The sequence below is a fragment of the Neoarius graeffei genome, chromosome 8 (assembly GCF_027579695.1).
Source record: "Neoarius graeffei isolate fNeoGra1 chromosome 8, fNeoGra1.pri, whole genome shotgun sequence".
Classification (NCBI taxonomy): Eukaryota; Metazoa; Chordata; class Actinopteri; order Siluriformes; family Ariidae; genus Neoarius; species Neoarius graeffei.
Window position 1 is genome coordinate 30,638,035 of NC_083576.1, and position 15,962 is coordinate 30,653,996.

Sequence of the window (15,962 nt, forward strand, 5' to 3'; positions counted from 1 at the left end):
TTTTTTTCAAGAAAAAAAAGGGTGCCTAAGGCACAGTACTATATATACAGTCAGGTCCATAAGTATTTGTGTATATAGTAACAGTCAAAAGTTTGGACACACCTTTTTATAAAACACTTCATGTAATGATGGATGTTGTTTCTCCTTACTTAGCTGAATGGTTCTTGACATAATGTGGAATAGGGCTATTTATTGTATTTTACTATTGACTGTTTGATCTAAAACGCATTAATAAGGGAAGAAATTCCACTAATTAGCTTTTGACAAGGCGCACCTGTTTAATTGAAAAGCTTTCCAGGTGACTACCTCATGAAGCTGGTTAAGATAATACCAATAGTGTGCAAAGTATCATCAAGGTAAACAGTGGCTACTCTGAAGAATCTAAAATGTGAAACATATTTTTAACATTTTTTTTTGTTTACCACATTATTCCATATATGTTTCATATGTCATTTCATAGATTTGATGTCTTCAGTTGTGATGGTGGTTCAAAGAATCCCCTGCCTGAACATCATGTTGCTCCTCGCTCTACCACCCCGACAGTGCTGAAAAGACAATGTTTTGGACCACAAAAGACAGTATGGCCATGGTGCCAATTACACACAGCTGCAGCAGCTTAACTGCTACGGTTCTGGGGGCCTGCATCCCACCAGAACAAGGAACTGTGTAACTTTGTCGAGGTATAGCAGCTTGTCCCGACCTGGTGTCATTGTTAGCCTGGGTCTGGTGCATGGGAGACCTGTAACCTTCAGGAGGCTTATGACACCAGGGAGGTACTAATTAGCAGTTCCGCCCTCTCCACAAACATCGGAGTTAGGCGTTGGGTCAGCACCCCAACCCTGTAAAACCTAAACCTGCTCCAGAAACAGCAAGTGGAAATCAAAACAAGCGGCGTGAGGAAGATGGTAATGGACAAGATCCTGCAATGACGGACCCTAGTGAAAGCTGTACGGAAGCTGGGGCCCCGAGATGCCGGATTCTGAGTGCCAAGAGTGAAACAAAGATTGGAACCTGGAATGTACGAACATTATACCAGAGTGGCAAGATGGCTCAGTTACTGAGGGAGTTTGATGAGTACCAACTTAACATCCTGGGAATCAGTGAAATGAGATGGACCGGGAGCGGCAAGTTGTGTAGTGAGGGAAAGACAGTTCTCTACTCTGGACATGAAGACCAGCATCGTCGTGGAGTTGGCTTGATCTTGGACAAGGAAGCCTCCAGAGCACTTACTGGGTGGAAGCCAGTTAACGATCGCATCATCATAGCACGTTTCCAGTCAAGACATGGAAAAACAACCATCGTTCAGGTGTATGCACCAACTGATGATGCAGAGGACAGTGTTAAGGACCAGTTCTACGAACTGCTTCAAGACACCTTTGATAGTATCCCCAACCATGATGTAAAAATACTAATGGGTGACTTCAATGCTCAAATTGATAGCAGTAGACAAGGTTTTGAGGGTGTAATTGGACCGTTTGGGTTGGCACTAAAGACTAGTGACAATGGAGAGTGTCTTCTGTTCTTCTGTGACTTGAATAGCCTTAGTATTAGTAACACCTTCTTCCAACACAAGTTGATACATAAGAAAACTTGGAGATCACCAGATGGGACAATTAACAATGAAATTGACTACATCTGCATCAGTCAACGTTGGAAGTCTGCACTTCTCGATGTTAGAGTGTACAGGGGCGCAGATGTGAGTTCAGACCACCATCTTATGGGAGCAAAGCTGCGGCTACGACTGAAGAAACTAACAGTAAAGAAGAAACAAAAGCCTTTCGCAACGGATAAACTTAAAGACCCCACTACCAGTGAAAAATACCGGTTAAAGCTACAGAACAGATTCCAGCTGTTGCAAGAGATGGTGCAAGAGATGGGGCCAGACCTGGAAGATCAGTGGTCATTCTTCAGGGAAACCCTCACACAAAGTGCAGAAGAAACCATAGGGAGGAGACGTGGCTCACGAAAAGAACAGTGGATTAAGGAACATACCTGGAAGCTGATTGATGAAAGGAAGAAGATGAAGGGAGAAAGAGACAGAGCTAGGTCTGAAGAAAAGAAGGAAGAAACAAAGCACCTGTACCGTGACCTTGACTGACAGGTAAAGAAGAGTTGTCGTGTAGACAAGAGAGAGTGGCTAGAAAAGAAAAGCTCTGAGGCTGAGGAAGCAGCCAAGAAAAATGACGCAAGGACCCTGTATCGCATTGTTAGAGAACTCACTGGAACTTGGAACAGTTCAAGTGTACCTGTAAAGGACAAAAGTGGGAAAACTCTGCTAACTACAGAAGAACAGGACTTGCGATGGATGGAGCACTTTCAGGAAACCTTAAACCAGCCAAATCCCGACACCCTGTTTGACTTTGCACCAGAAGAACCAGCAGAGATCCTAGAGGTCTGTGAGGAACCAATCAGGAGAGAGGAAACTGCAGAAGCCATAAAAGCGCTGAAAAATAAGGCGGAAGGACTGGATGAGATCTCGGCAGAGCTGCTCAAGTATGGTGGTGAGAGCACAGTGGAGATGCTAACCAGGCTGATGAACCGCTGCTGGCAGGAGGGGCAGGTCCCCAGGGACTGGCAAGACGGTGTGATTGTGAAGCTCTCAAAGAAAGGAGACCTCTCAGACTGCAACAACTGGTGGGGCATCACCCTACTCTCAATCCCTGGGAAAGTGTTCTGCGCAGTGCTTCTCAGAAGACTGAAGAAAGCTGTTGACGGCAAGCTGAGAGAGGAACAAGCTGGGTTCCGCAGTAACCGCTCCTGTATAGAACAAATCTTCACTCTCCGTAACATCATTGACCAATGTCTTGAGCACCAAACACCACTAGTATTAAATTTCATCGATTTCAAAAAAGCCTTTGATAGTATTCACAGGGCGTCCCTCTGGAATATTGCTGCCTCTTATGGGATACCAGAACAGTTTAACACCTTCAAGAGTAGGGCTGGGCACCGAAATTCGGTTCCTTCATGGCACCGACCGAAATGTTACGGTTCTTCTGGGTATTGAAACATGCCTCGCCTTTCGGTTCCACGTTTCGGTTCCCAGAGGTTAATCACGTGTAAAGTGGATGGGCTCTGATCCGTGCTGGCGTGCTTAATGACCTGCCACCTGTGATTGGCTGAAATGTTCGCGTGCATGAAAAAGCATGTTTCCCCTGTTGTAGGGGGCACTACTTTGTTGCGGATGTGATAACGGATTCTCAGTCAGCCGGGCTGCACAACTCAGTCAGCGTTTGCACACAGGTCAATTCTATAGCACAGAGAAAGGGAGAGAGAAAGAGAGAGAGAGAAAGAGACTAGATAGGGACACAAAAAGCGTTAATAGCAACTGATTATTGTAACACAACTTTATTATGGAGCCTTCTTCAGTCGGGTGGCATGAATCCACTGTGGAAAAAGGTCAGTTAAAACAGCAGTACGAGTAATGGCAACTATTTCTGCAGGCTCACTATATCGAGGTTTTCCCAATTGTCCAAATCGTTTAAAAAATTGCACCAGCACCTTATCTCCCACTTGGAAGGGGTGTGTGTTTGCCGATGGTGGAAGTGATATTGTACTATTGACCTTAGTACAAATTTCATGCAATTTATCAATAAGGGCTGCAGAATACTCATCCATATGTGTCTTCAAATCAGAGGTACCCAGAGCCGGAGTCCCTTTTCTCCAGGGGACAGGGAACGGTCGCCCAAAAATGATCTCGTAGGGGGAATAGCCGCCGAGACTAGGCTTCGATGTCATGCGAATTTCAGCCAGTGTGGCTGGCAATAGGTCTACCCAATTTCTGGAACCCGTGGTCTGCATAGCCTTAGTTAGTTTGTCTTTCAATGTTCGATTAGTACGCTCTACGATACCAGAAGATTGAGGATGGTATGGAATGTGAAAGCGCCAGTTTAGTGAAAGATACTTACACAGATCTTGTGTGACCTTTGAGGCGAAAGGGGTACCTTTGTCTGAGTCTATGGCATCTGGAACCCCATAACGAGGTATTATTTCTTTTGCCAACGTACGAGTCACTACCTTTGCATTCTCTCTAGAACACGGAAAGGCTTCTACCCATTTAGAAAATTTGTCCACAATCACCAGGAGATATTTAAACGGCCCACAGGGAGGCATGTGTGTGAAGTCAATTTGCCATTCTAAGAATGGAGATGTCGGTATGGGTAAACACTCGTGTTTCGCGACTGCTTTGGAGTGATTGTTCTGTGCGCAGATGAGGCATCTCTCGAGAATTGAATCCACCAAACTGTTTAGATTAGCTATACAGAAAAGTTTGTTCATGTCCCCCTTTACCCCCCTTCGTGCACGGTGTGTTACGCCATGAAATTCACGCACAAGAAAAGGAAGGCAATGTGATGGAAGGCAAAGACGGCCATCTTGGCTGTACCATAGGCCATCAGAGGCGACATAAGCATCTTGTAGCTGCCAAAAGGCAGAATCATTTGGAGAAGCTGAAGCCTGTAAAGAGATAAGGTCTAAATCTGGGATCAAACTACTAGCAAGACAAGATGTATTACATGATGAAGAGTCTAGACCAGGAGACATGACACCAGAAGCAGCAGCAAATTTTGCCATACGATCAGCAAGAGAGTTACCCATGCGTTCAGGGGTGTTTCCCGAGGCATGCGCTTTAGTCTTGACTATAGCGAGTGACCTAGGGAGATGACAAGAATCAATAAGATTTTGTACTAAGGTTGAGTGTGAAATGGGCTTCCCATCTGCGGCGTGGAAGCCCCGTGACTGCCAAATCTTCCCAAAATCATGAGCCACCCCAAAGGCATAACGAGAGTCTGTGTAGATGGTGACGTCCTTGCCCTGAAACAAAATACAGGCACACATTAGTGCATACAATTCGGCTGCCTGAGCAGAAGAGAACGGGAGAGCATAGGCCTCGTGTACAATGTCAGGCAGGGAACACACAGAATAGCCACAGAGGAAAACATTATCTGAAGGTTTAGAACAAGAGCCATCAACAAAGATTACTTCCCCAGTCTCCAGAGGGCTGGAGGAAAGATCAGGCCTGATACTGGTAGTATGCAAGATTTCAGATAGACAATCATGATCAGTGTCCTCTAAGGTGTCGTCCTGAGAGTTAAGAAGGCGTGCGAGAGCGTGACCTACAGTATTAGAGGATGCGGCTCGAATTTCGAGATTATCAGTAGAAAGGAGAATGGTTTCATATCCGGAGCGTCGCTGTGCAGTCATATGTTGAGTCTGCAAATTTTGCAATACCTGTTTAACTTGATGTGACGAGTGCAAGATCAGTGGGTGAGACAAAACCAATTTCTCTGCATCTGAAACCATCATAGCACAGGCGGCGACAGCCCTTAGACACGCAGGCAAGCCTTGAGCAACAGTGTCTAATGTTTTAGATAAGAACGCACACGGACGAATCCCCCCTCCATGCTCCTGAGCCAAAACACCAGACGCCGTACCTTGTTGTTCACAGGCGTAGAGATGAAAGGGCTTGGAGTAGTCATGTAAACCCAGAGCTGGGGCGGAGCAGAGAGCGCTTTTGAGGGAGTGATAAGCGTTAATCATAGTGTCAGTCCAGGTCAAAGGATGTCGCTGTGGGTCTTGAGGAGAGATTGCAGCACGGAGAATCTTGTCATATGAGGAGCAGTCAGGGATCCATTGTCTGCAGTAATTGATAAGACCCAGAAAAGACATGAGGGCATGCTTAGTGGCAGGGCGTTTCGTGTCTAGAATCGCCTGCACCCGATCAGCTGACAGCTTACGACAACCTTGTGAAAGTTCAAAGCCCAGATACTTAACAGTGTCCTTGCAGAACTGGAGCTTGATTCTGGAAACCTTGAAACCCTTTTTCGCCAGATGTTGGAGCAGGCGCAATGATGCGGCTTGGCAGATTTCTGGGGACTCGGCGGATATCAGAAGATCATCGGCGTAGGTCAGGATCACAGAGCCCTGGGGGAGGGAGAGGTCACAAAGTGCGTTACGAATTACAGCTGAAAACATAGCTGGAGAATCAATAAAACCTTGTGGTAGGCGTGTCCAAGTATACTGCTTCCGTCTGTGCGTGAACGCAAACAAAGGCTGTGTGTTTTCTCCAACCGGAACGCTGAAAAAAGCAGAGCAGAGATCAATGACGGAGAAACAGCAATGATCAGCAGGAACTTGTGATATTACAGAGGAAACGTCAGGTACAATAGGTGCTACAGGAACAATCAGTTCATTAATCTTACGCAAGTCCTGCGTAAAACGCCAGGTACCGTCTGGCTTGGGCACGGGGTTGACAGGTGTATTATACGGGCTGATACACTCTCTCACCACGCCTTGTTCAAGGAGAGACCGTAGGATGACATCAATCCCTTTGACTTTATCCTCAGAGAGAGGATACTGGTTAACATAAACAGGGAGCAGATGTTTCAGCTTAGCTTCATAAGGAACACAGTTAACCAGGCCTACCTCATCCTTCTGTTCAGCCCAAAGAGAGGAGGGAATTTCAGCCAAAGCCGTAGAAGGGTCAGCAGAGGGAATAACAGAGTTTACAGAAGTCATGCAAACAGCAGAGATATTTGGTACAGTCACATGTGAAGAAAGATAAGATAAAGCAGGAGGCAGCGAGTCAGGAGTGCAAATAGTCATCTTGGATCCCTGAAACGAAATGGATAAATGTAACAGGCTCATTAGATCCCGTCCCATTAAGTTAAAAGGACACTGTGACATCAACACAAAAGAGTGATGTTTACGAAGTGCTGGGTCAGCGGGACAGGTTACCAGTAACGGAGGAGTGCAAGGGGAAGAAAAAGGGACCCCATCAATTCCCACAGAGCGAACGGTTTTGTTAGACATCAAACCCTCGTATGACTTTCCCACCGAGGACATTGTAGCACCAGTGTCAATTAAGAAAGGGAGCACCTTTCCATCCACAACCAATTCTACAACAGGCAAATCACTAGCTAGATAAGAGTCGAAAGAACAATGTAACATCATGGGGTCACAGCTCTGTAGGCAGCTCTATGCTCGATATGGGCCTACGCTTGCCGTAGGCAAAGCAGGAGAAGGAGGGGGAGGAGAAGGAAGAGACACACCACGCTGAAGATTAGAAGAAGAAGCAGAAGCAGCTCTTTGACGTGCCCTATCCTCATCTATCCGTTTCTTTCTACACTCGCGCTTCCAATGTCCTTCTTTACCACAATAATAGCACAATCTATCACTGGGGAATCCCTTATTCCCCGCCCGACCTTGTGGATCACCCCAATTCTGTTGTGAGTAACCACTAGCAACGGAAAGACAAGCCACCTGCTTAGTATCCAAAAGATCATCTCCCTCTAAAATTCTAATCTTCTCCCCTAGAGCTCTCACTATCATATTACTCCGGTCACTCAAATGATGTTTCAACACCTTCTGCACATCAGGACGACAATTATTCAGAAATGTCGAGATAAAGAGAGGATTGCTTTGCTGCTGGTTCAGTGGCATATTTCCCAAACAAGTCCATGTCTCGCTAAAGCGTGTCAAAAACTTGGAAGTGAGTTCAGCCTTCTCCTGTTTAGAATTAGTAACCTGTGAAAGATCACGGCTAGCCTGTCTTCTTGAGAGCAGATAACGCGTCAATTGTTCCCTTAATTCTCTCATAGCTCTATCAATATCTTTCCAGTAAAACTTCATTACTTGTTTGGTCGTAGTCTGCCCAATTTCCTCCTCCTTAACCTCCGTCACGGCATAGTCGTCATTCTCCGGCTTCAAACAAGGGACGGCGGCTAGTAATGCATCTTCATCATATTTATCACCGAGAACAGCATGCATGAGAAGACGATAATCTGCACCAACCATTTGTTTGTGCCTGCACATTCTTACGAGCATGTCTACGAAATTGACTGGGTTGTTTATCGAAGGCAATAACTTGATAATGTCTTTTAATTCTGATGCTGAAGGCGGATAGATCTTAAATCCTTTTCCTCTTCGCGCCCACACACAAGCTGTGTTTATTTCATCGTCAGAATCCGTATGAGATTCGTTTGTCTCGTTTCTTCTGCTCATTACAGTTTTCCTTCTAGCGCCTGTGTTATGAGATACGCTAGGAACGTTATCAGCGGGACATGAAGCGTTCGCCGGTGTATCTACAGGAATGTTTCTTGTTTCCTCGATCAGCGGAGGAGCAGAGGCTAGGGATCGAAATAAAGCAGGTTTCACCTCTGCATTGCGCTTGGGATGTGGTATTGAATTCTTTTGTTCTTTCGTCTCTTTAATTTTATGAAAATGATCCCAAATTGGCTTCATTCTAATCCACTCTAAATAACCTTTGGTCATGTAATCATAATCCCATTCTGGGTTGCCAAATCCTTCATATATCTGTTTGTGTGCCGAAATGAGATACTCTGGTCTAAAAGTCCCTGCACGAGGATAAATTAACCGAGACTGAAATTGTTTCGTAGACCAATCGGCTAGAAGGTCCAGCCAAGGAGCAGTATAGAATCCCAAATCACATCGATTCATCCAATCCCGTGGAGTGTCTTCAGAATCGGGTCTGAGTACCTCTTTACTACCACAACTACCCCCCATGGCCGATTACACCGTGAGACGTTGTGAACAAAGGGGGGGAAGAGATCTTGCGCCCAGTCTGGAATCTGAACCGTTTGGAACCGTGGAACCGAACCACCTCACTACAATCCATGATGGTCCACATGACATCACTGCTCGGGGCAGGGCTACCCGCCCGAGCCTTCAGGATCACTTCCTTGCTCGGGGCAGGGTTACCCGCCCGAGCCTTCGTGGCTGCTGCATCTCTGCTCGGGGCAGGGTTACCCGCCCGAGCCTTCGTGACCATTCTCCTATTGCTCGGAGCAGGGTTACCCGCTGGAGCTGGACCTCGAGACAACATCTTCTGGCAATTTGCTAACTGGACTGCACGGGCTCACACAAATGAAAGTTGTTATGTATGTCATTTGATGCCATCCTCCACTATTATTACACGCCCACCTTTGCCGTTATGCTCTGAAGCTTTATATTATGCTTGGGGGCCAAAAGGCCAACCTTCTAAATTTTGGGGCCCTTTCTGTAATTACTCTCCTCACCCTTCTGTGGTAGCAAAGTTAAACCAGACTTCTTCAGTACATGGCACAAATACCCCCGACATTATATTACAAGATTCTATTCTCACTACTCTAAAAGTAGATATGCCTTCTAATTTCACTTTCCCTCATTGTTTCAGAAGGAATTACTCTCAAAAAAGTAACATTTATTTAGGACACATTCCTAAGTCTCAATGTAAGCAGATATATGATCAGAACTCCGTCACCTCTCCATGTCCTCACTGGATCCCGAATTCATGTCAATGTAACCCTCCGCTAACTGATTGTACACTCAACAGTATCGGATATATCAAAAATACATGTAGGGCTCATCCTAATTGCGTTCCACCACATCCTAATAATTATCCTGGTGTTAAATTGGCATTAAACTGGTACTGGTACTGCGGTAATAGTAATCTCCTTGTTTCGTTTCCCACCAACTGGTCAGGCATTTGCGCTCCCATACAACTCAAAAACGCTATCACTGCTATCCATCCTTTCTCTGCTCATCGCCCAAAACGAGATGTTATTCATAATTTTCCACCCCTGGAACATCATCTTACTACTAGGTGGCACAGGTTTTGGACATCAATGTTTCCTCATTTTGGTGTAGCTGATCTATGGAAGAATGTAGAATTAACACATTATCGCTTGGCCAGCTTTGTTAATGAAACCATTAAAGCTGTCGATGGTATTAGAACAGAATTAACCTCCCTGCGTCTAATGACTACTCAAAATCGTATGGCCCTTGATATTTTGTTAGCAGAAAAGGGGGGTGTTTGTGCTATGATCGGAGACAGCTGTTGCACTTTTATTCCTACTCATGATAACCCGGATGGTGAAATAGGTGCAGCCGTACATCAAATGAGACAGATTGCTCAACAATTAGAACATGATGAACATGGGGATACGGCAGGGTGGGTGTGGTTTTCTGGACTGTTTGGTAATTGGTCTAGTTGGTCTGCTATTTTTTCTATGTGCATCCCTGTAGTGGTGATTGTTCTTTTGTTTATTTTTCTGGGACCTTGCATTTTGAGATGCTTGATGGACAGAATGCATAAGATGATTTATAGTCTTACCCGCAAACCTCTGCATAGAGAGAATAATGTATATTATCGTCCTGCTAGGGTGTAACACTAATCTTAATCATAATCTTACTTACTTACATGTTTACTTAAAATCTAAAGTTAATACTGTGATTAGTATTAAAGGGGGGGATTGTTGGGTCAAAATTTATTATATGTAGATTATGATCAGAATATGAATCAGAATCAGTAGGTTAAATCAGGATATATGTAGGTATATGTAAGTTTAGTGAAATAGTGATTCTTAGCTTATTCTGTGTTAAAATTTAGTTTGAAATGACCTTAGGTCCGGCTGGACATTGTTTGGGAACATTTTGTTTATGAATGTGTATTTTGAACAGAGAAGTGTCTGAAGGTCTGTTTTAGTGTCAGATCGACTCATACCACACTCAGAAATAGTAGAATTAAAGTTCATGATTATGCTTATTCATTCAGTTGAATCTTAGGTCATGGCTTCATAAAGGCTATGAAATACACTGAAATATATTGAAATATACTATGGTAATGATTAATGTTAGTTTTATAGATCCCGTAATTAATGAATACCTTCCGTGATTAATGTTAGTTTCATAGTTCTAGATTAGTTTCATAATGACATTATAATTATAATTAAGATCTTATGATTCTAAGGATTTTTAGTTTAAGAGCATTAACCTAATTTAGTTATAAGTTTAATCCTGTTAGTGGTTTAATTGTTCTCTCTCTTTCAGACATATTCTCATTGTTCTTGTGGTTAAGTTGTTCTTATTTTTTATGTTTATTCTCTTATAACATTCCTTATTAAGAACTGATTGTTATTTGTTATTTTACTTATGTTGATGGAATCAAGATAATCAAGATGTAATTTACTGACTGACCACACATTCATGTATTAAGAATTATTCATGTTAATTATTAAGAATTATTCAGATGATCCTTTCTGTGCAAACTTTGTGTGCCTTTGACCTTCTACAGTATCTATGTTTAACATTCCACACTATTCCAAGAATCAGACATAATATTAATTATAAGCCAAAACTCTGATATCTATCTGTACCTTACTGTCAGCAAAAATATGTTATTATATTATTATGATTGATTCAAGATCATTACACACTTCTACATAGACACACACACATAGACAGACACACACACACGAAGACAAAACAAACACAGCAACACTATAAGACATTCCCACAAATGTTTTCATTCGGACGAAGCGAGCGAATAAACTGGCATGTGAACAACCCACACGTGTTCTCCTGTCCGTTTCTGAGCGATTCGTCTCCTTGTCTACTTCGGGCCCGAAGGGAAGGCATTCACGAAGGAATCCAGGGTCTCTTTCTGGGTGAACCCAACAGTCGTCAATGCCTACAAAATGCCGAAGTCGAAAGCTTGGTTATATTTTAGCAAGAGCGATAACAATACTGCGCGGTGCAATATATGCAACAAGAGCATCACCTGCAAGTCAGGCAACACTTCAAATTTACTAAAGCATTTGATGGTGCATGGAATAAATCTGAGAGCGGAGAGTTGCACCGTCTTCTCTCACACACCAACTTATGCACCTTCGACACCCTCGACTTCGACTGCACTTTCGCCACCCCTGACTTCTCTGCAGGACGTTTTACCACCAGACTCGGATTCATCTGAAAGTACCGAGCACAGCATCATGTCTGATATTTCATCTGGTAAGTTGTTCTGTGAATTCTGTTGAACTGCTTTGTTTGTCACGGTAAGAGCTAGGTTGTTGTAAGTTTATGTATAGCTAACGGTACAGTAAGATTAGCACCTAATTTTGTTTAATGGCTATGTAACTAGCCAAGTGAAAAGTTATCTAAATGCTAGCTTTTAAAATGTGCTCCATCATTGGGTAGGTTGCCTACGTGTGTGCGCGCGTGCATGAGTGTTATTTTAAAAAAATATTCACCTCCCCCATAGTCTCAAAAACTTAACGTATAAAACCCTCACAGCCTCTGCCCAGGTCCCTGATGTGAGGAGGAAAAGGCAGGCAGCTACCGTAAATCCATTCACACTAGCAGAAAAGGCCAAAATGACCAAAGAAAAACAAGCTGAGTGCCACAGGGCAGTGACACAGTTTGTGGTGAAAGGTTTGCTGCCTTTTTCTACAATGGAGACTCCGTGGTTTAGGTAAGTTGGCTGTACAGGATATTGTTGAATAAATCCTTCATTTATATTTATCTGTAATCCTTTATCTTTATCTAAATTAAGCCTAGATGTATTTTAAGTGATGTGTTTTTAAGCAATGAGAACATAACTATGTTATTTTTGATGTTTTGTCTAATGTTTGTCAATTAGGGAGATAAGAACCCTTAACCCCAGGTATCGGCCCCCCAGCAGAGACACGCTGGCAAACACATTTATACCTGCCTGGTATGCAGCCGAGAAGGAAAGGGTCAAGACAGAATTGAAAGACGTCAGGGATGTGGCTGTAACCACGGATGAGTGGACCAGTGTGGCACAGGACCACTACTTGACTGTCTCTGTCCACTATGTGAGAGAAGGGGAAATGAAGGAGAAAATCCTGCATACCAGGGCAGTGTATACTTCTCAGACAGGGCAGGTGATAGCTGAGGAGATAGGTGATATTCTTGAGGAGTTTGATGTGAAGGAAAAGGTTGTAGCCATCACTGTTGATAACGCAGCTAATATGGATGTTGCCATTAAAAAGATGAGCATCAGAAAGATTAGCTGCTTTGCCCACACGCTGAATATAGCAGCTCAAAAGCTTTACACTGTACCTGCCATTGCAAGGTGGGCAGGAAGAATCCGGGCCATGGTGGTGTGGATGAAGCGAAGCAGCTTGGCTAAGCCTGTCCTTAAAGAGAAGCAGCGTCTTCTTGGTAAGAAGTCAGAATTGACTGAACTTAGTCCAAAAGTGAGAAAAGTGAATGAGATGGATATTGAACTGTTACTACTAATACTATAAATAGACAACCACATATACTGTACATTGTCTTTCCATAGGTCTTCCAGAACATGCCGTCATTCTGGATGTAAGGAACTGGTGGAACAGCCTGTTCTTGATGGTGGAGCGATTTCTGGAACAGTTTCCTGCCCTTCAAGCAGCCTCCATGGATCCTCAGTTAAAAAAATCAATGGAGAAGGACAGGTATAGATAAGGGGGGGGGCACTGATCTAACATCATTATTTCATCAGTGTGAACCAACTGGAATGCTGGGCTGTCGTCAAAACTGTGTATATTTTTGCATGCTGGAAAGGCTTATTGATGATGACTACAGAAAGGCGGAAGAGTTTGTCAGAGTTATGAAGATACTCTACACTTCAACCCTCTGCATCTCCGCTGAAAGGAGTCCAACTTTGGGCCAGATTCTGCCCATCCTGGGTAAACTGCAGCACCACTTTACAGTTACCGATGAAGACTCCTCATTTACACAGGCCATCAAGGAGAAGATCTGGGGTGACCTCTCTCAACGATACCAAGTAGTACAATCATACAGGATTGCGGTTTATTTAGAAACATGTATACCCAAATATGATATGACCAACTTACATGGCAATGACTAACATGACATACTATTCTCTGTTTCTGTCTTGCAGGATGAGAGCATCAGGCAGTTCTTGGAGGAGGGCACAGCCTTGGACTTGAGATTCAAGACTAAAGTGACAGACGAAGTGTGGTCCAGACTGGAGAAGGAGCTGATAAATAGGATCTCACAACAGGTGTTTGTTATTAGTAATATTTTATTCCTCTTCCATTTTAAGTCCATTTTAAGTTTTACATAGGCTAACTCCCATGATCCATTGAATGCAGAATAAAGGTGTAGCGACCCAGGCCCAGCAGATGGAGCAGGAGCTTGAAGGGACAGCTGGTGACCGTGGCGAAGATTCATCTGATGAAGACTCTACAGTAGCAACAAAGGTAAAATAAAAACATGCAATGTTATTGTTTTCCCTCTTATTTCATTATGAGAACAAAGTTAATTTGGCATCTACTCTGATGCCTTCTTGTTGTTGTCGTTTTCAGAGGAAACCAGGGCTCTCTGCCCTTGGGGAGCTGTTTGCTGATGAGGACATGGCAGTGGAAACCAGGCAGGAGACACCAAAGACCATCACAGAGAAGGCCCAGGAGGAGATCCAGTGATACAGAGAACTGCCATCCACACTGACCTCTGTTAACCCAGCAACCTGGTGGTGGACTGTGAGACACTTTGCCATTGTTGTCCGACTTGGCAGGCAGGTACCTCTGTGTGCAGGCATCGTCCACTCCTGCTGAGCACACATTTTCGACTGCTGGGGACACCATCAGCCAGGAAAGGGCTTGCCTGTCCCCTGAGAAGGCTGATATGTTAATTTTCTTGAAGAAAAACTGTTGATTACATTGGCGTGTGTGTATGGTGTGAATATGATAGTGTGTGTTGGTGTTCTCTTTGCACTGGAAATAACTTGAATAAATATACTCCAATATGTGCAACAGAATGTGTAATGAAATTTTCATTTTTTCCAGGATTAATATTATAAATTAGGAATCGAAAAAGGTACCGTTCAGGAACCGGTATCGAAATGAAGGTATCGGAACCGGAATCGAAAAATTTTGATCAATACCCAGCCCTATTCAAGAGTCTTTATGCAAACTCAAGATGCTGCGTCAGGACAGAGGGAGGAACAACAGATTTCTTTGACATTGTCACGGGTGTCAGACAAGGATGCATCCTTTCCCCTTTCCTTTTCCTTTTGACCATAGACTTTGTCCTGAAAAAGACTACAGAGGATGGTAGAGAAGGAGTGAGGTGGAAGGAGGGAGAGAAACTGGCAGACCTTGACTTTGTGGATGATCTAGCTCTGCTGTCTGAGAACAACCAGGATCTACAGCACCTTACAACGAAGCTAGAACGGTTTGCTGGGAAAGTTGGGCTGAGGATCAGCATAGAGAAGACCAAGGCAATGGAAGTGGGAGACAATGCCGATCAACCACTGCTGAGTATCAGTGTGTATAACAACCAAGTCGAAACAGTGGACCAGTTCACCTACCTTGGCAGCGTGGTTAGCAACAGTGGTGAGGTGGAACCTGACATCAACTGTAGACTAGGAAAAGCAGCTGCAGTGTTTTGAAGGATGCGCACCATCTGGGCAACCAATGCCATTGATCTGGACACCAAACTATGCCTGTACAACAGCATAGTCCTACCTACAGCAATATATGCAAGTGAAACATGGAAGTGCACAGCTAAACTAACCAAGAAGCTGGATGTGTTTCACCAGAGGAACCTGAGAAGAATCTTGAAAGTAAGGTGGCAAGATCACATTACAAATGACGAGATTCTCAGAAGGGCGAAGACCAAACCACTGAGGGACATTATAACAGGCAAGAGGATGCAACTGGCAGGTCATATCCTACGCCTACCAAGTCAGCGCCACTCAAAGACTGCCATGACCTGGGTGCCACCAGGTGGCAGAAGGAAGAGAGGTCGGCCAAAAAACACCTGGAGAAGAACTTTTCAAGAAGACCTGAAAAGAGCAAATATAACCTGGGAAGAGGCTGAGGAAGCAGCAGCCGCGAGACCCAGATGGAAGCTTGCTGCCCAATGTGCCTGTAGGCACAGGAGGACCTAAGGTAAGGTAAGGCAGCAGCTTAAGTGGCGCCTCTTTTCACCCTCCACAAGCAGCTAGGAGAGTATAAGAAGGTGCTGCCACACAAATAAATTAGTTAAGCTCTGTATGCGCAATGGGGCTGATGGAGGGAAAATGGGACTGATGTCTCCTATCCCTGTCCCTACTGGCTATCTTGCTGCCGTCAAGGAAAATATCCTCTGACCTGCAAGAGCTTTCCTGGTCCAGATCCCCAGCTCCAGCCCTGGAAGTCTTCTGAGAGCTGACCCACTCACCT

At 44.2% G+C, this 15,962-nt stretch overlaps 1 protein-coding gene across 1 annotated transcript; it reads left to right on the plus strand.

Annotated features, from left to right (window-relative positions):
* Positions 1 to 1,045: 1,045 nt before the first annotated feature.
* LOC132890088 (craniofacial development protein 2-like) lies at positions 1,046 to 2,098 on the plus strand. The gene has a single exon (XM_060926881.1). The coding sequence runs from the start codon at positions 1,046 to 1,048 to the stop codon at positions 2,096 to 2,098; it is 1,053 nt and encodes a 350-aa protein (XP_060782864.1).
* The last annotated feature ends 13,864 nt before the right edge of the window (positions 2,099 to 15,962 follow it).